This window comes from Vitis riparia, chromosome 14, assembly GCF_004353265.1.
Source record: "Vitis riparia cultivar Riparia Gloire de Montpellier isolate 1030 chromosome 14, EGFV_Vit.rip_1.0, whole genome shotgun sequence".
Lineage (NCBI taxonomy): Eukaryota > Viridiplantae > Streptophyta > Magnoliopsida > Vitales > Vitaceae > Vitis > Vitis riparia.
In genome coordinates, this window is record NC_048444.1 from 1,360,625 (window position 1) to 1,386,941 (window position 26,317).

The 26,317-nt window shown below is 39.6% G+C and overlaps 6 protein-coding genes across 6 annotated transcripts; 5 read left to right on the top strand and 1 right to left on the bottom strand.

The window, feature by feature from the left end:
• Positions 1-545: 545 nt before the first annotated feature.
• On the bottom strand, positions 546-3,589 carry LOC117931266 (aldose 1-epimerase-like). The gene is made up of 5 exons (XM_034852206.1): positions 3,274-3,589; positions 3,136-3,185; positions 1,777-1,900; positions 1,546-1,653; positions 546-1,408 (listed from the first exon to the last, which is right to left on the bottom strand). Exons 1-5 carry the CDS (start codon positions 3,446-3,448, stop codon positions 786-788), a joined length of 1,080 nt encoding a protein of 359 aa, XP_034708097.1. The 5' UTR covers positions 3,449-3,589; the 3' UTR covers positions 546-785.
• Positions 3,590-7,264: 3,675 nt separating this feature from the next.
• On the top strand, positions 7,265-10,555 carry LOC117929842 (polyvinylalcohol dehydrogenase-like). Its single transcript, XM_034850264.1, has 4 exons — positions 7,265-7,466; positions 7,558-8,051; positions 9,114-9,713; positions 9,948-10,555. Exons 1-3 carry the CDS (start codon positions 7,326-7,328, stop codon positions 9,469-9,471), a joined length of 993 nt encoding a protein of 330 aa, XP_034706155.1. The 5' UTR covers positions 7,265-7,325; the 3' UTR covers positions 9,472-9,713; positions 9,948-10,555.
• Positions 10,556-12,404: 1,849 nt separating this feature from the next.
• Positions 12,405-13,576, top strand: LOC117931245 (desiccation/radiation resistance protein DR_1769-like). The gene is made up of 2 exons (XM_034852175.1): positions 12,405-12,998; positions 13,075-13,576. The coding sequence occupies exons 1-2, from the start codon at positions 12,885-12,887 to the stop codon at positions 13,528-13,530; spliced, it is 570 nt and encodes a 189-aa protein (XP_034708066.1). The 5' UTR covers positions 12,405-12,884; the 3' UTR covers positions 13,531-13,576.
• Positions 13,577-14,630: 1,054 nt separating this feature from the next.
• LOC117930987 (polyvinylalcohol dehydrogenase-like) lies at positions 14,631-17,194 on the top strand. The gene is made up of 4 exons (XM_034851824.1): positions 14,631-14,792; positions 14,871-15,364; positions 15,952-16,552; positions 16,629-17,194. Exons 1-4 carry the CDS (start codon positions 14,646-14,648, stop codon positions 17,082-17,084), a joined length of 1,698 nt encoding a protein of 565 aa, XP_034707715.1. The 5' UTR covers positions 14,631-14,645; the 3' UTR covers positions 17,085-17,194.
• A 967-nt stretch (positions 17,195-18,161) lies between these two features.
• Positions 18,162-20,826, top strand: LOC117929913 (polyvinylalcohol dehydrogenase-like). The gene is made up of 4 exons (XM_034850358.1): positions 18,162-18,315; positions 18,393-18,886; positions 19,456-20,056; positions 20,186-20,826. Exons 1-4 carry the CDS (start codon positions 18,169-18,171, stop codon positions 20,639-20,641), a joined length of 1,698 nt encoding a protein of 565 aa, XP_034706249.1. The 5' UTR covers positions 18,162-18,168; the 3' UTR covers positions 20,642-20,826.
• A 3,108-nt stretch (positions 20,827-23,934) lies between these two features.
• LOC117929970 (polyvinylalcohol dehydrogenase-like) lies at positions 23,935-26,211 on the top strand. Its single transcript, XM_034850414.1, has 5 exons — positions 23,935-24,024; positions 24,098-24,591; positions 25,062-25,272; positions 25,326-25,658; positions 25,756-26,211. Exons 1-5 carry the CDS (start codon positions 23,935-23,937, stop codon positions 26,209-26,211), a joined length of 1,584 nt encoding a protein of 527 aa, XP_034706305.1.
• Positions 26,212-26,317: the final 106 nt, after the last annotated feature.

The window sequence follows — 26,317 nt, forward strand, 5'->3', positions numbered from 1 at the left end:
TGTTTGGTTTCTTTGTTTTTTATTCATATATGCTGCATTCAGTTGCCATTTGTTGGACTCATTGAATTCGGTTGAAGAATCCAAACAAAAAAAAAACCCCAACTACAAAATCCATTGCCGCCTTCCAACTATAATGGCTTTTCCATCTCACCCCTGCATTGCAGCAGAGGTGAGAAGATAAAAAACCTTCTCAATGGATTTTTTTTTTTTTTTTTGCTGGGAAAGATAAACAGATATTTTCAAAACCTTTACACATAAGTGTAATACTGTTTCATGGTGAATAACCTAAAAAAAACTATTTTATATTTAAGTATCTAAATAAAATTTTGTTCCTGAAAGTCTTTGAACAATGTTTTTAATTTTCTTTTCTAATTATTTTTAAAATTCTGTCAAACAGGCCGTTGATATGCAGCAGTTTCGATTTCTTCAGACTTCAATTGAGCCTGATGAAGATCCCAGTCCTACAGTTTAAGCTTCATTGGGCTGTCATATCCCAGGTGGTTTTACTTTTTAACTAAAAATAACATGTTTGACATCATCCAACATAACTCAAGTTCCTTATTATCCGGTAAAAACAAAATAACTACAAAAACAATGACAGGAATCAAGATGTGCGTCCACTGCTCAATTATTCATGATTTCTTGGGCCAAAGTTTGCATACATTGAAACAACCCAAGTTATTTTATTCTGCAACCTGCTTTGGAGGGTACTCACCAGGACAGTTATGAAGGTAGAACATTCTCTCTTCTTCTTGTTAATGGTTTTACACTACAATTGAAAAAGATCAGGCCCTGATTGAAAACTTGAACAACATAGAATGATGGTAAGACTTTCCAGGAGTCACAATCTGTGAAGGAAAATTAGGATGATTCACCGAGTCAGGGAACCCTTGAGTCTCCAAACACAGGGCCGCATGGGCTTGATAAACAAATCCACCCTTCCCCTTCACGTCCTTCAAAGAATTAGAAGTGTAAAATTGCAGCCCTGGTGCATTGGTGTAGAGCTCCAACATTCTTCCAGACTTCTTATGGTGCACCATGGCCGCCAACCCCACCTTGTTGGGGGCAGTATCATCCAGCACATAGTTAATATCAAAGCCACTAGGGAGCTTGTTGATTTTGCTTCCAATGGTGCAGGGTTTGAGGAAATCATATGGTGTTCCCTTCACAGGGACAATTTTGCCTGTGGGGATGAGCTCTTTATCAACTGGAGTGATGTGGGAACCGAAGATCTGGATTTCGTTGGACAGGATATCGCCAGAGGTGTGACCACCCAGGTTCCAATAGGCATGCTGAGCGAGGTTTACTGGGGTGGCCTTGTTTAGAGCTTTGGCTTTCATGGTTACAATCAATTGATAATCACCAACAAGCATATATGTGACGGTGGCAATGAGGTCACCAGGAAATCCTGCATACAATTGGATACAGTTTCAGTGTAGATAACATCTCTATCTAAGAAGCCCAACACAACACATGCTATTCAATTTGGTTATCATAGCTCACGTTATCATCATATTTATTCGAGCGTAATATAGATGCACTTACCTTCTTCACCATCTAAGCTGTGATAGCTGAACATGATGTAAGGAGAATGACCGCCTTTCTCATATTTACTCACTCTCCAAGCAACTTTACCGAATCCTTTAGGCCCGCCTAGTATCCATATAACAAAATTCAGTAAAACAAAATAGCTGGAATAAATCAAGGAAAATGTTTATTCTTTTGCCAGGCTGATTGGAGAATTTTGCCAGTTAGGTTAGAATAAGAACAAAGTACCATGAAGCATGTTTTTCCCGTCATTAGCAACTAGCTTATAGTGGGTTCCATTCAATGTAAATTGTGCGCCTCCAATCCTATTAGCCACTCGTCCAACAATGGCACCGAAATTCGTTGTATCATTCTGAAACAAATGAATGCATAAGAAGAACGGCCTTCAGTGAACTAATCACTATTGATTTTGGTCAAAATATCAAGAACAGAAGCACAAATCGTAGGGCTCAGTCAAGAGCCTAGGGGAAAAAAATATTAATATAAGCCCTATTTGATTCAATATGTTAACAAAACCCATTTGCAATTTGTTAAAATAAGTGCGTTCGTTGTCTCCTACAATAAATGTACCCTACCGAGTGGATTAAAAAAACAGGGCGATACCATTTGGCATTGAATTTATCTATGAATTTTTCTACAGTATGCAGCATCCTAACCAAGACAAAAAAAGACTTATATGTCAAGCTTGGATCAGACTTTGACTATTTCATCTAAAATGGTATCTAATGAGGGTAGATCAAGTCTTTTATGGCATTTGATATTAGTATCATTTAGGCAACCCATTCTCGGGTTGAAGAGAGGCATTATTGCACTCCAACAATCGAGTCAAGCATAAAAAAGGGATTGGGGTCGGCTTCATATAAGCATATTCCACATGTCCAGATCAGTTGTTGCTGTCAATGGCAAATTTCTTTAAGGGGAGGTGAGACATTTTCAGTCAACAAGAAGACTTTTGAGTGCCACCAGATAAAGACAAGGACCAGATAAGCATGCTACAATCTTCCACGCCATCGACTTGGTTTTCTTGTGTGAGAGTCGATAGAAAATATGACTGGGAGAAGTGGACATAGAGTGTGGGACAAAATGGAAAATATTAAGCTATCAAGCCGTCCCTTTTTTTTTTGGGTTAATTGCAGTATATAAACTAGGTAAAACATCAGTGAAGATACCCTTATACTAAATTTCATTGAATGGGGTCTTTTTCCCAGATTCAAACAAAACCCTAAAACAATTTGAATGAAAATCTAGAATATTTACAGATACTGATCTATGGATGACTAACTTATGAAGATCCACCACAGATAATGTTCAATATGAAAGCTTGTTCTATCATAGAACTAGTTCAAAGGGCAAGAACACAAAATGAAAGGAAAATTTTACAAATTGCAGAGAAAGTAAAGGAGCTTTTGTACTAAACCTAACATTTCATCAAATGGGGCAGTCAGACTTTTAGCAAATACCCTTCTGAAATGCCAAAATGCCCCTTATCCAATGCTGAAACCAGAGCTCCCTTTATCACACAAATCCACTCAGAGAGATAGCAAGAAGAAGAAGAAGAAAACATTGCAAACAGAAAAAATTTCACACCTTGTACTCCTTAGTTGAATCATACCCAAGAACAACATCAGCCAACTTCCCTGGAAAAGAAAAGAAAGTTGTTGAGAAAATCTTAAAAACCCCAAACAAACAGAATAACAGAAAGTGAAGAAGCCAAAATGAACAGACCATTTTTGTCAGGAAGAACAACTGAAACAATGGCTGCACCCCACTTGGTGAACTTCGCTGAGAAATCTCCTTTCCTGAGCTCATATATTCCACCATCTTCCTTTTTTGCCACCGAACCAGTGGCAAAACAAAAGACAAGTGTGATGAAGCAAACAAAAACAGAGATATTGGCCATCAAAATGAGATCCAAAGCCTCTTCTTGGAAGCTTGCTGAATGCCCAAGGGGCTTATATATAGGTATATCAAAGTTAGTCAGAGGAAGAAAATTGAGATTAGTATTGAACGGAGGAATTATTGCAAAAGTCCAAATGGAGGGAGATGGTGAAATCTGAAAGCATGAGCCAGTTGTCTAGACTTAGCAAGGTGCACTTGGACTGCCAAGATTCTTCACTAGGCATTTTCTGATAGTGGGACCAATAATGATATTTTTTTTAAAATTAAAAAACTATTATATGCTTTGTCTTAAGGGAGGAATTTTTTTGGATGATCTGTAATAATAAATTAAAGTAATGTTGTTTTATATCAAGATAATAATGTTTAACTTTTCCTTTTTAGTTGATGTCTCTCATTTTCATCTTCTTTTTCTCTCATTTTATTTTTCGATTATGAGGGCCAAATAAGCAAAAAGAAAAAAAATGGAGCGGTGGGAAAGAAAAAAGAAAAGAAAGGAAAAAAGAAACCCACCACTTCTAAGGTGTGACTTTATCTATTTTCAATGAACAATTGAGTAACTTATCAGTTGCAACATGAGGGTCATGTGCCTTTGCATCCACTTGCTCATGTGACATGCTTCTGGGTGTTGATTTTTTTCATGTAACTTGAGATACCCAAACACATCCCAATCGCACTCTCATCACTTTCCCTCTTTCAGTGTAAGTATCCAATGTTCTGCCCATCAACTTTCCAGATTTCTTAATTGAATAATTTTTTTGATTATTTTCTATCATATGTTCTTTTTGTTCCCCTTTACAAGATTATGAAAAATATAAAGTTTATAGGTCCGATTCTCATGGGCCCAACTAGACATCATGAGGGCTGGCACAGTTGGGGCTCAAGCCCAGAATAAATTAACTCCTGGGCTGAGTGTTTTTGTCCCAGCAAATTGAAGATACCCAGCATCTGACAAATAAAAATATATTAATTTCTCTTATTAAATTAATTCGGATGGATCTCTTGTATGGAAGAAGAACTAGCAGGAGTTAACTGGCCTTAATGCAACTGGGGTCCTTGCTAATTTGAACGGGACTGTTTCAAGATCAACTCCGACCATCGCGGGTGAGCTGCTGATTATTGGAATCTATGGACCTTGTGTTGTCATTGGTGTTAAACGAGCAACAGGGATTCTGGGGTGGTCTACTAGGCTGGATAATCATCCTGCAAGTCTTGTTGCCGTGTCGGGAACTTTTTATAACGGGTAAGTTTACCATATACCAAGCCTTGATCATGTCATATCAGTTGGTCAACATTAAGAAACTACATTTTGGGCAATGGGTATACATAAATTCAGCCATTGACTTTGTGATTAAGTTAGATTAATCTTTTCATATATATAGCAGGTAGTGTTTATCAGCAGCTTATTAGACTTTGAAACACAATTTCTTGTATGACCTGTTGTATAAAGGAAAGGAACAATTAATCAAATTATAGTTTAGGCTTAAGATAACAATGAGGAAACTGGTTGAAATATGAACATATTTTTCTGAACTGATGGTACAAGTTGAAATGAAAATTTTAGGGCTGAATAGTTGAACTACAAAAACTTTAGGATGTTGCTCTGATACCATTTTTAAAATACCGTTTAAGTAATAGGCCAACAATGTATATCTTGCTAAGTTTTAGAGAAATGTTATCAGGAAAAAAGCACTATTGAGTCTAATATGCATTATTATTTTTCTTTAGGGATTTCTATGTTGGGACATATTCACTAGAAGAAGCTTCTGACCAGGAGCACTGCTGCACATTCCGGGGTAGCCTCTGCAAATCAGACACGAAATCAGGTGCATATTGTGGAAGACCTTGACATTGCCAGACAATGGTGGAGGAATGGGAGAGTATGCGGGGGCAGCTATCAGGGGAAGCAGCCCTTCCATTGATGTCCAAGGAACCTTGTGTATGTTGCCACTGGGAACCTATATTCAGCTCCTTTGCATGTACGTAAGTGCCAGGAAATGGAAAATAACCAGACTGTCCCTACTGAGCCTGACCAATTCGTTGAGCCTGAAAACCACTCGGATTCAATCTTGGCATTTGATTTGGACACAGGAGATGTCAAGTGGTATAGGCAGCTGGGGAGCTATGATGTATGGCTCTTAGCATGTACCAATCTTTCAACCCCCAATTGCCCTCCAGGCCCCAACCCAGATGCTGATTTTGGGAAGCACCAGTGATGCTGAGCGTATATTTGAACGGAACCATCCGAGATATTGTTGTTGCAGTTCAGAAAAGCGGTTTTGCATGGGCTTTAGATCGCGATAATGGCAGCCTGGCCTAGTGCACAGTAAGTTCTCTTTGGTATGGAGAATTCTTGGTTTCCGCTTAACCATAAAGGCTTTGACTTGCAGGAGGGGCTGGACCTGGTGGCCTAATGGGAGGAGGCACTTGGGGGGCAGCCACAGATGGAAAGAGGGTCTACACCAACATTGCTAATAGTGCTGGAAAGAACTTCACTCTCTTACCGTCCAAACACATCACAACTGCTAGTGGATGGGTGGCCATGGATGCCGACAATGGCAAAATCCTATGGTCCACGGCCAATCCTAGTAATGCCATGTCCAGCGGCCCGGTGACTGTGGCTAATGGTGTCCTTTTTGCTGAATCAACGCACCCACATGGGCCAGTATATGCAATGGAAGTCGAGTCTGGAAAAATTCTATGGTCATATAACACGGGTGCCTCTGTGTATGGAGGTGTCTCAGTGAGTAATGGTTGCATTTATATCGGCAGTGGATACATTTTGATACCAACCTTTAGTGCTGGAACCTCATTGTTTGCCTTCTGTGTCTCATGAAACTGGGCACTATGATCTGGGGAATGTGAAACTATCATTTATTTCCAAGAGCAAGCACCTTATCTTATAATTTCCATAGAAAATAAAGTGTATTATGTATCCGGGACCTTGGCTATTGAATTTCAGCGGTTGATGAAGTGATGGCGATTGCTACATACATATATTGCTGAAACTAGCACTTGCTTTTCACATACATCCAGAGGGTATCGATTATGTGGATCTATGTGTGAGAAGAGATTTTAAGTACAAGAGATGGAAATGTTACAAAGCAAGAAAAATCTTTTGAACAACCATGACAATACTTGCACACCAATTAGTGAGACATTCACAGTGAAATCTCCTTGAGTTCATACATTCCATTTAATTTAATTATCTCATTTCTAGCTTATTTTTGCCACCAAAAAGCAGGCAAAACCCAAAGCATCAATATTGATGAATCATAAAATACACCAACAAATAGAAACGGGACATTGAAATGAGATCTAAACCCTCTTCTCAGGAGGATGTCTGAATGCAAAGAGGGCAAGGTTGCGTGTGATTTGAGGATGTTGGCAGCCGGTAGTTTGGTCAAAACCATGATTTAGGCTAATAGGAATAGTAAATGCCACAAGCAAAAGTAATCTTCAAATCATGTTTGAAAGATTAATAAACTGATTAGCAATGCGTACATCTTTCTACAATAATCTTTGTTAGAATTATGTGACAGGTATCAGACTCAAATGATATTATTGATTAATAATAGTCAACAGAACTTATTTATACGCAACTAGGATTAATCTTTAGGAACAAGCAAACAAAAGAATCACGATTGAATTTGAGAAGTATTAGAGTTGCCATACGAGTTAACAAAACTTAGTTTGATGGGATAACATATCATTGCAAATTCTACTGTCATTGACCTGGAACATTTTTTAAGATAAGGCTAGAAATTTTTGGTGTTAGCAATCCTTCAAATCAGTGAATGCATGTCTATATACATACATTGTAGTGCAGTCAAACATGAGACTTTTAGAAGCCTTCCAACTTCTTTATATAAGATACATGAATGAAGAAGAGTCTTAAATCTCTTGAGATTACTCAAGTTAATTCCATTTCCATGGCGCCCCATGGATTCTACAACAATCCCTTTGTGCTTTTTCTATGTATGCTTTGTCTACTTACCATCACAGCTTGTGCAGATTCGAGAGTAAGTACTAGCTCTTACAATCTATTTTTTGTTTTGATGTCGAGGCGTGCACTAATTTAAACTTGATTTCCGTTTTTTAATTTGGTTCCAGTGGGATAGTATGAGAGACAAGTTCTCACAGAAAGAACCAGCAGAATGGTTAAACCATGGAGGAGATTTGTATAACAGAAGATATGCCAGCACCGAAACCAAAATCAGCCCTGAAACTGCTTCCAAGCTTCGTTTGAAGTGGGAATTCTATGCAGGGAAAGACATAACTGCTACACCAGCAATCTTCAATGGTACCCTTTACTTCCCAAGCTGGAATGGGTACCTCTACGCGGTTAAAGCATCAGATGAATCACTTGTATGGAAGCAGAACCTGCAGAAGCTAACTGGTCTTAATGCAACTGGATTCGTTAATAATGTCAACTGGACAGTGTCTAGAGCAACTCCAACAATAGCCGGTGACATGCTTATTATTGGAATCTATGGACCTGCTGTTGTCATTGCGGTGAAGCAAGCCACAGGAAGGCTTGTGTGGTCCACTCAGCTTGATAGCAATCCTGCAGGTGTTGTTACCATGTCTGGAACCTTTCACATGGGGTAAGCAACTCTCATGCCCTCTTTGCATCTTCTTAATTAACAATTAATGGATAGAAGGAAGAAGAGTGAAAATAAATTGACATAGGACCTTGCTTTCAATAATTTTATTTTATCATTTCCTTTTCCTCTCTCAAATTCTCAATTCATTTATTTTGAGATTCAAACAAATTTTAAGCCATTTATACTTAATATGTTAATTTATAAGTTAGTCTTTTCTCTACATATATTGATGAAAGTCAACATACATCCCTTCTTGGGTTTCAGGATACCAATATATATATAGTGTGTGGTACTCATGAAAGGCAAAGTCAATGGCCTATATGAAAAGTATGGTCGGTCTATACCAACTTAAGAAATTTATGTCATAATGTATATATATAGATTGATCGTTTGCACGAAGATAAACACAATAAATTTGTCAACTGCATTGCTGGCATATGTTTAATCAGCATATGGCTAGACACTGACTTTTTGTGGTTAATCAAGTTGTAGTTCTTTGAGATTTTTCAGCATCAAAGCATGAGGATTATCTGATTAATCCTCCCTTGCATGACTCTGAAACACAATATGGGTTGTACAGAAGAGGTTAGGCAGGTGTCTAAATTAATTTCACCTAGTTACGTACCTACCCCAAAAACAGAACAGTAACATGACTAGTTTGGATATGGATATCTTCATGAAGTGTCAGTAACATGGATCCATTAAAATCACTAGTCTCTGATGATATGTTTATGATTGTGTACACTTAATTAAAGTTCAAATTCTGAGTCAAAAGTCAAGCCTAGTTTGCATTCTAAGCCTGCAGTTCACATCTGCATTATAGTAATTTATTAACTTTATTTGGGTACACAAGTAATTACTCCATTTTTCAAACTGAAAAAAAAAAAAAATCTTTAAGAGTTGTTGATTGGAATATTGCCTAGGTGGATGGTTGAAAAAAAAAAAGAGTTTTTATGGTTATGGAAAATGTAAAATTTGTGGGCTGCTGTTGTAAGAGGGGATTGCATGATCGTATATACAATAACATAATTATGAAATTCAGTAACATTTGTTTATGTACAGGAGCTTCTATGTTGGAACATCTTCACTAGAAGAAGGCCTCAGCATTGAACAATGCTGCATTTTCCGTGGTAGCCTCTCTAAATTAGACATCAAAACCGGTGCTCTATTGTGGCAGACCTTCACTTCGCCGGATAATCATGGCGAGAGAGGGGAGTATGCTGGAGCAGCTATCTGGGGAAGTAGCCCTTCCATAGATGTCCGAAGAAATCTTGTATATGTTGCCACTGGTAACCTATATTCAGCTCCTCTAAGTATTCGTGAATGCCAGGAACAGCAGAATAATCAGACTGTCCCTACTCAACCTGACCAATGCATTGAGCCTGATAACCACTCCAATTCCATCTTGCTTTTGATTTAGACTCCGGCAAGATCAAGTGGTACAGGCAACTAGGAGGCTACGATGTGTGGTTCTTAGCATGTAACAATCTATCCACCCCTAATTGCCCACCTGGTCCTAACCCAGATGCTGACTTTGGGGAGGCACCAATGATGCTGAGCATATATGTCAATGGAACCATGCGAGATATTGTCACTGCGGTTCAGAAAAGTGGGTTTGCGTGGGCACTAGACCGCAACAATGGCAGCCTCGTCTGGGCCACTGTAAGTCCCATCTTCACCTGATACACATTGTTTCTATTAGAGCTTTTTGTTTAAGCTTTTGAGTTAATTGATAGCTTAACATGGTAGTGGAGCTTAAAACTTTTGGGTCAAGTATGACCTTAAGCAAATACCAAAGGATTCAAAATTGTGGTGGTTCAAAGTATGCCAATTTTAAGGTGTTATGTAGAAGGCAGGGTCGCATGAACTTGGGCTAACCAAAAGGTTATGATGCAGGAAGCCGGACCTGGTGGCCTTTCTGGAGGAGGCACCTGGGGGGCAGCCACTGACGGCATTAGGGTATACACCAACATTGTCAATAGCGACAGTAAGAACTTCACCCTCAAACCATATGAGAAAAACACAACTGCTGGTGGATGGGTGGCAATGGAGGCCGGTACTGGCAAAATCCTATGGTCCACGGCTAATCCTAGCAATGCCACCTCCAATGGTCCAGTGACCATTGCTAATGGTGTCCTCTTTGCTGGATCGACACATGCAACAGGACCAGTATACGCCATGGACGCAGCCTCTGGAAAAATCCTTTGGTCACACAACACTGGAGCCACTGTGTTTGGAGGCGCCTCAGTGACTAGCGGATGCATTTATGTTGGGAGTGGATATCACGTGAACATTGGATCATTTTTTCCATTCACAAGTGGAACCTCACTCTTTGCCTTCTGTGTGGCTTAAACCCAGGCATCTTTCAGGTGTGGAACTACCATATATCCATGAATAAACACCTTATATCATATATTTCTAGTGAAAATAAAGGGAAGTGTATCATGTTATATTTGAACTTCTTCAGTATTGGATTTGAGTGTTGAAGTGATTGCATCAACCTATAGACTTCTTCAAGGCAGTGTTCAGCAGTACTTATCTGCTAATTTGACTTTGAATAAACATAACTATATATATATATATATATATAATTTGTTGAACAAAAGAAAGAAGCAACAAAATAATAATAATTTAGATAAGATAACAATGCATATAGGACGACGTTGAAACATGTTGTTCGCAAGGGGAGAGATAGAGTTTGGAGAGGAGGAAGGAAATGAGGGCTCAAAACATGACCCAAGATGAGTATGAAGGTTAATTAATTAGGCTTCATTATAACCTTTATAAGGATGAAAAAGGGTCCCGGAAACTAATGATCCTTACGTGGTAACTCATATCAGTGACCACTTGAATTAAACTACAAAAAAGTTAGCTACCAGCAACGGCAAACACAACTAATTATAAACCCCAGAAGTGGAGGAATGAGAGCTCAAGAGAGGACAACGGAATGGTGTGTGAGCCCCAGGATGGTTACTCCCTCCTATAATCCTTGGACAACGAAAGACCCAAAATGAGTTTGTGATTTCCCTGGCTTCATATTAGTTGAGGCAGTTGGGGCTGTTTGGTCAAACCCACATGCTTTTGGCTGATGGGAATCACAAATATTGTCATAAGCAAATGATACCTTCGAATCATGTTTGAAAAACTAAGCTAATTATTGTCACTATATTCTTAATTAGTAATATTAACAAAACAAACTTTCAGCCAGGATGAATCCTTCAGAATTACAAGCAAACAACAATTAGTCTTCCATATACATATACACCTTCATGATCCATTCCTCCGATTAATATTGTATTTGAAAAATTAGTACCTTACTTCTTGCATAGGGCAACAGATGTAAACCAAATGGCGGCTTGATCCAGTCTATTAATTAAAGAAGGCAAAAAAACATAGAAGTCTTATTTTAATAACAAAAATGACATAGTGATACTGATCATTAAGCAATGTATAAGGTAAGATGTACCGATTCATAGCCAAAAAAGGTGTGAAAATGAAAGATGAGAATACGCAAATGCAGATTATATAAATCATATATATGAGATACAATATACATAAGGACAAGACTGATCTGAAAACTTGTGAGACAAACTCCACCTCCTTGGAGCCTCATCAATGCAATCCTTTTGCCCTTTTTCTATGCATGTTTTGACTACTCATCATCACATCTAAAGCAGATTCTGGTGTGTCTCTCTCGATTTCTCCTTTCTTTTGGCCTCAATTCACTAAATTACAATTTGATTTTGGTGTTTGTTTCCAGTGGGATAGTATGAGCCAGAAGGACTCTCACAAAGATCCAGCAGACAGGTTAAACCATGGAGGAGACTTGTATAACAGAAGATACGCCAGTACTGAAACCGAAATCAGCCCTGAAACCACTTCCAAGCTTCGTTTGAAGTGGGAATTCTATGCAGGGAAAGACATAACTGCTACACCAGCAATCTTCAACGGTACCCTTTACTTTCCAAGCTGGAATGGATACCTCTATGCGGTTAAAGCATCAGATGGATCTCTTGTATGGAAGCAGAACCTGCAGAATTTAACTGGCCTTAACGCAACTGGATTTGTTACTAATGTTAACTGGCTACACATTGACCTTTTATAGTTAATCGAGCTGTATTATTTTAAATTTTTCAGCGGCAAGGTATGCAGGATTATATGACTAATTCTCCCTTGTATGACATTGAAACACAGCTATGAGTTGTTATACAGAAATGATTGCAGCCACTAGCAAGTGTTTGATTAGTTCTACCTAGTAGAAAACGAAAATTAATTAGTTCACTTGAAGTGATCAGCTGTGTTATATGTATTTGTGGGCTGATACCGAATCATCTTTTTACATGTACAGGAGCTTCTATGTTGGAACATCATCACTAGAAGAACTTCTTGGCATTGAGCAATGCTGCATCTTCCGGGGTAGCCTCTCCAAATTAGACATCAAAACTGGTGCCATTTTGTGGCAGACATTCACTTTGCCGGACAATCACGGCGAGAGAGGAGAGTATGCGGGTGCAGCCATCTTGAAGCAGCCCTTCCATAGATGTCCAGAGAAATCCTGTTTATGTTTCCACTGGTAACCTATATTCAGCTCCTTTGAATATTCAGGAATGCCAGGAACAGCAGAATAATCAGACTGTCCCCACTCAACCTGACCAATGCATTGAGCCTGATAACCACTCCAATTCCATCTTGGCATTTGATTTAGACTCCGGCAAGATCAAGTGGTACAGGCAACTGGGAGGCTACGACGTGTGGTTCCTCGCATGTAGCAATCTTTCGACTCCAAATTGCCCATCTGGGCCTAACCCAGACGCTGATTTTGGGGAGGCACCAATGATGCTGAGCATATATCTCAATGGAACCATGCTAGATATTGTAGTGGCTGTTCAGAAAAGTGGTTTTGCATGGGCTTTAGATCGATATGATGGCAGCCTCGTTTGGTCCACTGTAAGTCTACATATTCCCCTAAAGGGTGCCAATTTCTTATGTGGAATTGGCTAACCAAAAAGTACTTTTGATGCAGGAGGCTGGACCTGGTGGCCTTACCGGAGGAGGCACCTGGGGGGCAGCCACGGACGGCAAGAGGGTCTACACCAACATTGTCAATAGCAATGGCAAGAACTTCACTCTCAAACCATCCGACGCAATCACAACCGCCGGCGGATGGGTGGCAATGGATGCTAACACTGGCGAAATCCTATGGTCCACAGCCAATCCCAGCAATGCCACCTCCAGTGGTCCAGTGACCATCGCTAACGGTGTCCTCTTTGCTGGATCAACACATCCAACAGGGCCAATGTACGCAATGGAAGCCACCTCTGGAAGAATCCTTTGGTCACACAACACTGGAGCCTCTGTGTATGGAGGCGCCTCGGTGAGTAGCGGATGCATTTATGTTGGGAGTGGATACAGTGTCAACATTGGAACATTGCTTTCATTCACAGGTGGAACTTCACTCTTTGCCTTCTGTCTCTCATGAACCCACCCATTTTTCAGCTGTGAATCTACTTACCATATATCCATGAATAAACATGCAACTTATATGATATATTTCTATTGAAAAATAAAGGAAAATGTGTAGATTTGAGTGTTGAAGTGACTGTATCAACCTATAGACTTCTTCAAGGATCAATATGTGTTAATTAAAATCCATGTCATGAACTATATATCTTATATTACTTAGATACCGGAGAAACTCATACTACAGATCACTACCTTTCATTCATTGACAGAAGGCACTGCACTACGCCCTGAGGCAAAGGCAGCAATTAATGTATTCGAGTGCCGTTAATACTATAGTATGAGATGCTGTGCTATGAATAACGCAGTCATAACGAGATCCCAGATGAATTAAATTCAGAACTGGTCGCCATGATCTTACAGCAGTGCAATGTATTAAGTACTAAGATACCAATGGATAGGTACGTACCCAACTCCCTATCTAAATTAAGTTTACTTTCCAACACAAATCATGTTTGAAAGACTAAACTAACCGATTATTATGTAACAACTATATCCTTAATTAGTAATATTAACAGAAATAACATGCAACTAGGATTAATCCTTGGGAAAAAGCAAACAAAAATTAATCTATAGCATGCAACTAGCTAGGATTAATCCTTCGGAGAAAGCGAACAAAAATTAATCTTTTATATTTATATACACACGGCTTTATGATCCCTCCAATATTGTATTTGAAAATGTCGTACCTTCTTTGCATAGGGAACAGATGTCAGCCAAATACCGGCTTGATTCAGTCAATTGATTACAAAAAGCAAAACAAAACAAAACTATAAAACAAACATAGGAGTCTTAATCATTTAATTTATTAATCATCAAAAATGCCTCCATGTTCTCAACATAAATTCTAAAGAATATAAATGACCTCCAATCATACATGCATCTTATAAATGATCATAACTACGAGCAGTTGATTTAGTATATGCAGTTTGATAACAAGAATCACATGGTGATACTGATCGCTAACCAATGTACAAGGTAAGATGACCAGATTCATAGCCAAAAAAGTGTGAAAATGAAAGATAAGAACCCTCAAAGTCAGATCATATAAGTCATATATATGAAATACAATATATGAGATACAATATACATAAGGACAAGACTGATCTGAAAACTTGTGAGACAAACTCCACCTCCATGGAGCCTCATCAATTCAATCCTTTTGCCCTTTTTCTATGCATGTTTTGGCTACTCATCATCACATCTAAAGCAGATTCTGGTGTAAGTGTCTCTCTCGATTTCTCCTTTCTTTTTGCCCAATTCACTAAATTACAATTTGATTTTGGTGTTTGTTTCCAGTGGGATAGTATGAGCCAGAAGGACTTTCACAAAGATCCAGCAGACTGGTTAAACCATGGAGGAGACTTGTATAACAGAAGATACGCCAGTACTGAAACCGAAATCAGCCCTGAAACCACTTCCAAGCTTCGTTTGAAGTGGGAATTCTATGCAGGGAAAGACATAACTGCTACACCAGCAATCTTCAACGGTACCCTTTACTTTCCAAGCTGGAATGGATACCTCTATGCGGTTAAAGCATCAGATGGATCTCTTGTATGGAAGCAGAACCTGCAGAATTTAACTGGCCTTAACGCAACCGGATTTGTTATTAATGTTAACTGGACAGTGTCTAGATCAACTCCAACAATAGCTGGTGACATGCTCATCATTGGAATCTATGGACCTGCTGTTGTCATTGGCGTTGACCGAGCAACAGGAAGGCTTGTGTGGTCTACTCGGCTGGAAAGCAATCCGGCAGGCGTTGTTACCATGTCTGGAACCTTTCACAAAGGGTAAGCAGCCCTGAATTTAACCTCTCTTTGCATCTTAGTAGTCCACAATTAATGGAGAAAGGAAAAAGAGTGACTTATGATATGTTAATTAATTGTAATCATTCCAATTCACATACTTTCTTAGGAGTTTCTGGTAGCTTTGATATCTTCAGATGATGGCTTTTCTCTACACATGTATATACTAATGACAGTCAATAACCCTTCCTGGGGTTCAAGATACATACTTACACATATATGCAATGGTGTGTAAGTGAATGGCCTATCTACAAAGTATCTATACATAGACTTACACAATACAATAATATATTTAATTAGCATATGGCTACACACTGACTTTTTATAGTTAATCAAGCTGTATTATTTTAAATTTTTCAGCGGCAAGGTATGCAGGATTATATGACTAATTCTCCCTTGTATGACATTGAAACACAGCTATGAGTTGTTATACAGAAATGATTGCAGCCACTAGCAAGTGTTTGATTAGTTCTACCTAGTAGAAAACGAAAATTAATTAGTTCACTTGAAGTGATCAGCTGTGTTATATGTATTTGTGGGCTGATACCGAATCATCTTTTTACATGTACCAGGAGCTTCTATGTTGGAACATCATCACTAGAAGAACTTCTTGGCATTGAGCAATGCTGCATCTTCCGGGGTAGCCTCTCCAAATTAGATATCAAAACTGGTGCCATCTTGTGGCAGACATTCACTTTGCCGGACAATCACGGCGAGAGAGGAGAGTATGCGGGTGCAGCCATCTGGGGAAGCAGCCCTTCCATAGATGTCCAGAGAAATCTTGTATATGTTTCCACTGGTAACCTATATTCAGCTCCTTTGAATATTCAGGAATGCCAGGAACAGCAGAATAATCAGACTGTCCCCACTCAACCTGACCAATGCATTGAGCCTGATAACCACTCCAATTCCATCTTGGCATTTGATTTAGACTCCGGCAAGATCAAGTGGTACAGGCAACTGGGAGGCTACGACGTGTGGTTCCTCGCATGTAGCAATCTTTCGACTCCAAATTGCCCATCTGGGCCTAACCCAGACGCTGATTTTGGGGAGGCACCAATGATGCTGAGCATATATCTCAATGAAACCATGCTAGATATTGTAGTGGCTGTTCAGAAAAGTGGTTTTGCATGGGCTTTAGATCGATATGATGGCAGCCTCGTTTGGTCCACTGTAAGTCTACATATTCCCCTAAAGGGTGCCAACTTCTTATGTGGAATTGGCTAACCAAAAGGTACTTTTGATGAAGGAGGCTGGACCTGGTGGCCTTGCCGGAGGAGGCACCTGGGGGGCAACCACGGACGGCAAGAGAGTCTACACCAACATTGTCAATAGCAGTGGCAAGAACTTCACTCTCAAACCATCCGACACAATCACAACCGCCGGTGGATGGGTGGCAATGGATGCTAACACTGGCGAAACCCTATGGTCCACAGCCAATCCCAGCAATGCCACCTCCAATGGTCCAGTGACCATCGCTAACGGTGTCCTCTTTGCTGGATCAACACATCCAACAGGGCCAATGTACGCCATGGAAGCCGCCTCTGGAAGAATCCTTTGGTCACACAACACTGGAGCCTCCGTGTATGGAGGCGCCTCGGTGAGTAGCGGATGCATTTATGTTGGGAGTGGATACAGTGTCAACGTTGGCACATTGCTTTCACTCACAGGTGGAACTTCACTCTTTGCCTTCTGTCTCTCATGAACCCACCCATTTTTCAGCTATGAATCTACTTACCATATATCCATGAATAAACATGCAACTTATATGATATATTTCTACTGAAAAATAAAGGAAAATGTATATTTGAGTGCTGGAGTGAATGTATCAACCTATAGACTTCTTCAAGGATCAATATGTGTTAATTAAAATCCATGTCATGAACTATATATCTTATATTACTTAGATACCGGAGAAACTCATACTCCAGATCAGTACCTTTCATTCATTGACAGAAGGCACTGCACTACGCCCTGAGGCAAAGGCAGCAATTAATATATTCGAGTGCCGTTAATACTATTGTATGAGATGCTGTGCTATTAATAACGCAGTCATAACGTAATCCCAGATGAATGAAATTCAGAACTGGTCCCCATGATCTTACAGCAGTGCAAATGTAGTAAATCAATTAAGTACTAAGATACCAATGGATAGGTACCCAACTCCCTATCTAAACCAAGTTTACTTTCCAACACAAATCATGTTTGAAAGACTAAACTAACTGATTATAATGTAACAACTATATCCTTAATTAGTAATATTAACAGAAATAACATGCAACTAGGATTAATCCTTGGGAAAAAGTAAACAAAAATTAATCTTTTATATATACACACGGCTTTATGATCCCTCCAATATTGTATTTGAAAATGTCGTACCTTCTTTGCATGGGGAACAGGTGTCAGCCAAATACCGGGTTGATTCAGTCAATTGATTACAAAATGCAAAACAAAACAAAACAAAACTTAAAAACAAAAACAAAAAACAAAAAACAAACATAGGAGTCTTAATCATTTGATTTATTAATCATCAAAAATGTCTCCATGTTCTCAACATAAATTCTAAAGAATATAAATGACCTCCACTCATACATGCGTCTTATAAATGATCATAACTTCGAGCAGTTGATTTAGTATATGCGGTTTGATAACAAGAATCACATGGTGATACTGATCGCTAACCAATGTACAAGGTAAGATGACCAGATTCATAGCCAAAAAAGTGTGAAAATGAAAGATAAGAACCCTCAAAGTCAGATCATATAAGTCATATATATGAAATACAATATATGAGATACAATATACAGAAGGACAAGACTGATCTGAAAACTTGTGAGACAAACTCCACCTCCATGGAGCCTCATCAATGCAATCCTTTTGCCCTTTTTCTATGCATGTTTTGGCTACTCATCATCACATCTAAAGCAGATTCTGGTGTAAGTCTCTCTCGATCTCTCCTTTCTTTTGGCCTCAATTCACTAAATTACAATTTGATTTTGGTGTTTGTTTCCAGTGGGATAGTATGAGCCAGAAGGACTCTCATAAAGCTCCAGCAGACTGGTTAAACCATGGAGGAGACTTGTATAACAGAAGATACGCCAGTACTGAGACCGATATCAGCCCTGAAACCACTTCCAAGCTTCGTTTGAAGTGGGAATTCTATGCAGGGAATGACATAACTGCTACACCAGCAATCTTCAACGGTACCCTTTACTTTCCAAGCTGGAATGGATACCTCTATGCGGTTAAAGCATCAGATGGATCTCTTGTATGGAAGCAGAACCTGCAGAATTTAACTGGCCTTAACGCAACCGGATTTGTTACTAATGTTAACTGGACAGTGTCTAGATCAACTCCAACAATAGTTGGTGACATGCTCATCATTGGAATCTATGGACCTGCTGTTGTCATTGGCGTTGACCGAGCAACAGGAAGGCTTGCGTGGTCTACTCGGCTGGAAAGCAATCCGGCAGGCGCTGTTACCATGTCTGGAACATTTCATAATGGGTAAGCTACCCTAAATTAAACCTCTCTTTGCATCTTAGCAGTCAACAATTAATGGAGAAAGACACAGAGTGAATTATGATGTGCTATTTAAATATAATCATTCTAATTCATATACTTTCTTTTGAGTTTCTGGTAGCTTTGACATGTTCATATGATAGGCTTCTCTCTCTCTCTCTAATATATATATATATATTCGTAGTGTAACTGAATGGCCAATATATAAAGTATCTATACGTATGTACAATAATACACTTAATTAGCATATATATGGCTGTACATTGACTTTTTATAGTTAATCAAAATGTATTATTTAATTTAAACTTTTCAGCTATAAGGCATTAGGATTGTCTGACTAATTCTCCGTAGTATGACTTTGAAACACAACTGAGTTGTTACACAGAAAAGATTGCAGCCACTGGGTGGTGTTTGAATTAATTCTACCTGGTTGCCCAAAAAATTAGAACTAGTATTGTTTAAAGAGCGTTAGTATGGTTTTTCCACTTGACCAAGTGATCCGCTGTGTATATGTACTTGTGGGCTGATGCTGAGTAATATTTTTAAATGTAAAGGAGCTTCTATGTTGGAACATCATCATTCGAAGAAAAACTTAGCATTAAGCAGTGCTGCATTTTCCGGGGTAGCCTCTCCAAATTAGACATCAAAACGGGTACCGTACTGTGGCAGACCTACGTTTTGCCGGATAATCATGGCGAGAAAGGAGAGTATGCCGGTGGAGCTATCTGGGGAAGCAGCCCTTCCATAGATGTCCTGAGAAATTTTGTATATATTGCCACTGGTAACCTATATTCGGCTCCTTTAAATATTCGTGAATGCCAGGAACAGCAGAACAATCAGACTGTCCCTACTCAACCTGACCCTTGCATTGAGCCTGATAACCACTCCAATTCCATCTTAGCATTTGATTTAGACTCCGGCAAGGTCAAGTGGTACAGGCAACTAGGAGGCTACGACCTGTGGTTTAGGGCATGTAGCAATCTTTCGACCCCAAATTGCCCACCTGGCCCCAACCCAGATGCTGATTTTGGGGAGGCACCAATGATGCTGAGCATATATCTCAATGGAACCATGCTAGATATTGTAGTGGCGGTTCAGAAAAGTGGTTTCGCATGGGCTTTAGATCGCGATGATGGCAGCCTCGTTTGGTACACCGTGAGTCTATATATTCCCCTAATAGCTTAATATAGTATTAGAGTCTACTAAAAAATTCATAGTTTTTGAAGTTTAAAGGGTGCCAATTTCTTATGTGGAATCTTGGCTAACCAAAAGGTTTCGATGCAGGAGGCCGGACCTGGTGGCGTTACTGGAGGAGGCGCCTGGGGGGCAGCCACGGACGGCAAGAGGGTCTACACCAACATTCTCAACAGCGATGGCAAGAACTTCACTCTCAAACCATCCAACACAATCACCAACGCCGGCGGATGGGTGGCAATGGATGCCAACACTGGCAAAACCCTATGGTCCACAGCCAATCCCAGCAATGCCAGCACCAATGGTCCAGTGACCATCGCTAACGGTGTCCTCTTTGCTGGATCAACACATCCAACAGGACCAATGTACGCCATGGAAGCCGCCTCTGGAAGAATCCTTTGGTCGCACAACACTGGAGCCTCTGTGTTCGGAGGCGCCTCGGTGAGTAACGGATGCATCTATGTTGGGAGTGGATACAATGTCAACAGTGGACCACATTTTTCATTCACAGGTGGAACTTCACTCTTTGCCTTCTGTCTGTCATGAACCCAGCCATATTTCAGGGGTGAATCTACGTAGCATATATCCATGAACAAACACTTCACATGATATGTTTCCAGGAAAAATAAAGTGTTGAATGAGGATGTATATACAATCAAGGAAAATGAGAACCTTGGTAGTGTATAATTTATTGTTTAGGTAAGGATTTGCTGATAAATATATTTTCAAAAGTGATTCTGGAAGAGAGTCAAATGAATCATGAATTTTCGTAAATTTAGTTTGGATTTGTTAAGGTCAAAATGCCTGTTCAAGCATCCAAACTATTATTCACCACCATGGCCCATGGCCCTTTTTCAATCATGCCGACCTTTACACAACCCAATGTTTAAAAACAAAAAATAATAATTTTTAAAAGATTTTTATTCAAAGTATATATTGATCACTTTTAATATCTATTATTTTATCTACGTCTCAGTTCATTAGCTTCAAAATTGATTTTGGTGGTTTATTTCAGTAGACTTGTGAATCAACAAATTGGTTAAACCATGGAGGAGATTTGCACAACAGAAAACATGCCAGCAGTGAGACCAAGATCAGCCAAAGAAATTGTCTCCAAGCTATGTTTGAAGTGGAAATTCTGTGTAGGGAAAGACATAACTGCTACACCAGCAATTTTCAATAGGACCCTTTACTTCCCTAGCTGGAATGAATACCTCCACGAGGTGAGAGCGTTGGATGGTTCTCTTGTATGGGAGCAGAAACTACAGGAGTTAACTGGCCTTAATGCAACTGGGTTCATTAATAATGTCAACTTGACACTGTCAAAATCAACTCCGACAATAGCCAGTGACATGCTCATTGTCGGAATCTATGGTCTGGCTGTTGTTGTTGCACTGGACCTACAGGACGGCTTGTGTAGTCTACTAGGCTGGATAGCAGTGCTGCTCCTTGTTACCATGCCTGGAACTTTTCTTTAGGGGTAAGCAAACTCTTAAAGCTCTCTTGTCATCCCAGAAACAATCATGGCTTTGTAAAGAGTTTGGCCATTAATTGAAAGACCTTTTTCTATGTATAAAGGTTCTATGTTGGAACATCTTCACTGGAAGAAGGCTTCAGCATTGAAAAATGCTGCATTTTCCAGGGTAGTCTCTCCAGGTTAGATAAGAAAACTGGTGCCATCATTTGGCAGACCTTTTTGCCGGACAATAAGGGTGAGGCCGGTTAATATGCCAGAGCTATTATCTGGGGAAGCAGCCCATCCATTGATGTGGCAAGGAATGAGTATATTAGGTTTTTGGTAGAGAAAGATTAAGAAAGTTTAAAATGTATAATTTTAAAGTTTATAAAAAAAAATTGATCTCCCTAAGTGATTATACTGAACCAAGTCAATATTTTGTCTTCTCTACTTTATTTTATTTTTTCTCTTACTATGCTTGGATGTTAGTGATTTTATCAACAAATGGTATCAGAGCTACCACATGCCCAACATATTCAGCTCCCTTGTCTGTACGTGAATGCAAGGAAAAGCAGAACAACCAAACTGTCCCCAGTCAACCAGACGAGAGTATTGAGCCTGATAACTATTCGAACTTGATCTTGGTCTTGGATTTAGACTCGTGTGAGATCAAGTGGTAAAGGCAACTGGGTGGCTACAATGTATGGTTCTATGCATGTAATAATCATTCCTAATCGCCCAACTGACCCTAAACCCAGAGGCAGATTTTGGGGAGGCACCAATGATGCCAGCTGCATGTCCTAATGAGGAAACAACACAAGACCTTGTTGTCACGGTTCAGAAAAGGGGTTTTGCATCGGCTTTAGATCGCAATGATGACAACTTTATCTAGTCCACGGTGAGCGACCTTAGACAAACACCTTAATATGGAGATCAAATTCATGGCTCAGAATATTTTGGAAAGTTCAGCAGAGTCAATTTCAGAATGTCTGAAGCTTGGTAGGGACTTTGGCTAACCAGAGGTTTTTATACATGATGCCGGACCTGGGGGCCTAACCAGGGGGCATCTGCGGGGCAGCCACAGACAAAAAGATGGTCTACACCAACATTGCCAATATCAACAGCAGGAACTTCATATTCAAACCATCAGATGAGATCACAAATGATGGTGGATGGGTAGCAATGTATGCTGGCACAGACCAAATCCTATGGTCAGCTGCCACCGCTTCTGGCCCAGTATCCATAGTGAATGGCATCCTCTTTGCTGGATCCACAAATGGACGAGGAACATATGCCATGGACGCTGTCTGGGAAAATCCTATGGTCATACAACACAGGAGCGACTGTGTTTGGAGGTGCCTCTGTGAGTGATGGATGCATGTGTCAGAAGTGGATATTCAGTTAATCTTCAACAGTTTAATCCCTTCACCGTTTGTCTCCTGTCTCACATGAGACCAGGCAGCAGTCAGCTGAAAAACTACCGCAATATCCATGAATGAACACCTCATCCTATCTTTTTTTTTTTTTTTGATGAGTAAACACCTCGTCCTATCTTTGATTTCAATTCTCATATGGTTGAAACTAAGCACCTTCTTTACAGAGACTAACAACTGAATCAATGGCTGCATCTGAGAGATGGTACAAAGAAGAAACGTAATACACCAATAGAGAGATACTGACCATAGACATGAGATCCAAACCCTCTTATCAGATGTGAAAGCAGATAAAGAGAGAAGGCTCCTGTTGTTTGGTCAAACCATGATTTAGGCTAATAGGAAAAATAAATGTCATAGATAAAAACATGGTATGAGACAATAATCTAATATTTGTTAGAATAATGTGACGATATAAGAATCAGAACTCGGTCAATCATTAATTTTCATAGAACTAATAGGCAATAAGGATTGGTCTTTAGGAACAAGCAACTGGGGAATATCTATAATGGGCATAAACCATCATGATCAGGAAACCTCCCAGAGTGAACTCAAAATATCAAATAGAAAAGAAATCATGCTAATTTTCAATGTAATCTTGATGAATGAAGAAAACATGTCTCTTCGTATATCAAGGATTACTTATTATAGAATCTAGTATCAGCCATTTGATTTCCATCTCTTCATGAAAGTCCTTCACGCATGCGTGTAATATAAGTACTAATAGCTCCTAACGTGAATGCTTTTTTCCTTTAACTGCCACAACATATGCAAACATAAGCAAATCTTGAATGATCTGAATAATGTGATATTAATACTGATTATTGACCAGGAAATAACTTAGAATAAAGAAAGTTAAAAGCCTCCCAGCTCCTCCATATAAGGTACAGTGAATGAGTCTAAAAGGTCCTCAAATCTTGTTGAAAGAACCTAAACTTCCACTTCCATATATGGCACCTCATGAATTCTACAACAATCCTTCTGTGCTTTTCCTATGCATGTTTTCTCTACTGGCAATCACAGCTAGTGCAGATTCAAGTGTAAGTGTCTTTCTCAGTATCTCCTTTGTTTTGATGTCAATTCACTAACTTAAGTTTTGGTGTTTGGTTCCAGTGGAATAGTTTAAGTCATGAGTATTCACACCAAGAGCCAGCAGATTGGCTAAACCATGGAGGAGATTTGTACAACAGAAGATACGCCAGCAGTGAGACCAAGATCAGCCCAGAAACTGTTTCCAAGCTAAGTTTGAAGTGGGAATTCTACGCAGGGCAAGACATAACTGCTACACCAGCAATCTTCAATGGTACCCTTTATTTCCCAAGCTGGAATGGGTACCTCTATGCAGTTAAAGCAACAGATGGATCTCTTGTATGGAAGCAGAACCTACAGACGTTAACTGGCCTTAATGGAACCGGTTTGATTGTTAATGTCAACTGGACAGTGTCAAGATCAACTCCAACAATGGCTGATGACATGCTCATCGTTGGAATCTATGGTCCTGCTGTTGTCATTGCCGTTGAGCAAGCAACAGGAAGGCTTGTATGGTCTACTAGGCTGGATAGCAATCCTACAGGTATTGTTACCATGTCTGGAACATTTCACAAGGGGTAAGCAACTCTACCACTCTCAACACATCTTAGAAATTACTGAAAAGAAAGAACAACCAGACAATGACCTGAAGTAGGGACTTACTTTTTCTTAATAGCTTGAGAAGTCCATATGTCATGATAAAGAAGACATAGCTTAATATGTATATTTTGTATATGGCCGGTCATTGATTTAATAATTAATCAGATTGTATAGCCCAAACTTAATTAACTATTATTAAAGTCAATGGCTAGACATTTAAAGAAAATACATATACTTTTAAAACAGTAGACAGATTTATTCTGTTTACTTTGTGGCCATTGACTTCATATTTAAAAAAGTTGGGTGTGTGATTATCAGACCATTACTTTTGAATTAGTTCGTTGTTTACCTAACTAATTTTCAGATCAAAATGAGAATTTTGCAGTGTCTATCTTATATGAAGAAGCACAGAATATGAAATAAAATGTTACTCTTTTTCAAAATGCAGAGGTTTCTATGTTGGAACATCCTCAGTAGAAGAAGAACTCAGCATTGAGCAATGCTGTGTCTTCCGTGGTAGCCTCTCTAAATTAGACATCAAAACGGGTGTCATACTGTGGCAGACCTTCACTTTGCCAGATAATCATGGCAAGAGAGGAGAGTATGCTGGAGCGGCTATCTGGGGAAGTAGCCCTTCCATGGATGTCCGGAGAAATCTTGTATATGTTGCCACTGGTTATATTCAGCTCCTTTGAACATTCGAGAATGCCAGGAACAGCAGAATAATCAAACTGCCCCCACTCAAACTGACCAATGCATTGAGCCCGATAACCACTCCAATTCAATCTTAGCATTTGATTTAGACTCTGGCAAGATCAAGTGGTACAGGCAACTAGGAGGCTATGATTTGTGGTTCTTTGCATGTAACAATCTTTCAACCCCTAATTGCCCACCTGGCCCTAACCCAGATGCTGATTTCGGGGAGGCACCAATTATGCTGAGCATAAATCTAAATGGAACCAAGCGGGATGTTGTTTCTGCGGTTCAGAAAAGTGGGTTTGCATGGGCTCTAGACCGTTATAATGGTAGCCTTGTCTGGTCCACTGTGAGTAGATATCACCATAGAAAAATGCCTTCACATTTTCCTAATAAATGTTCCATAGAAGTCTGGAGGCTTGGCTAACTAAAAGGATTTGATGCAGGAGGCAGGACCTGGAGGCCTTACTGGAGGAGGCACATGGGGAGCAGCTACTGACAACAAAAGAGTCTACACCAACATTGCCAATAGTGACAGTAAGAACTTCACTCTCAAACCATCTGAGAAAAACACAACTGCCGGTGGATGGGTGGCAATGGATGCCAGCACAGGCAAAATACTATGGTCCACAGCTGATCCTAGCAATGCCACCTCCAATGGTCCTGTGACCATTGCTAATGGTGTCCTCTTTGGTGGATCAACACATCCAACAGGACCAATATATGCCATGGATGCCAGGTCTGGGAAAATCCTATGGTCACACAACACTGGAGCCACTGTGTATGGGGGCATCTCAGCGAGTAATGGATGCATCTATCTCGGGAATGGATATAAGGTCAATCTTGGATCCTTTACTGCATCCTTTACCAATGGAACCTCACTTTTTGCCTTCTGTGTCTAATGAAACCATGCATCTACAATGTCAGGAATTACCATGTTATCCATGAATAAACACCTTATTGTACATTGATCTTATTGAAAATAAAGTGTATAATGTGTTTGGGAAC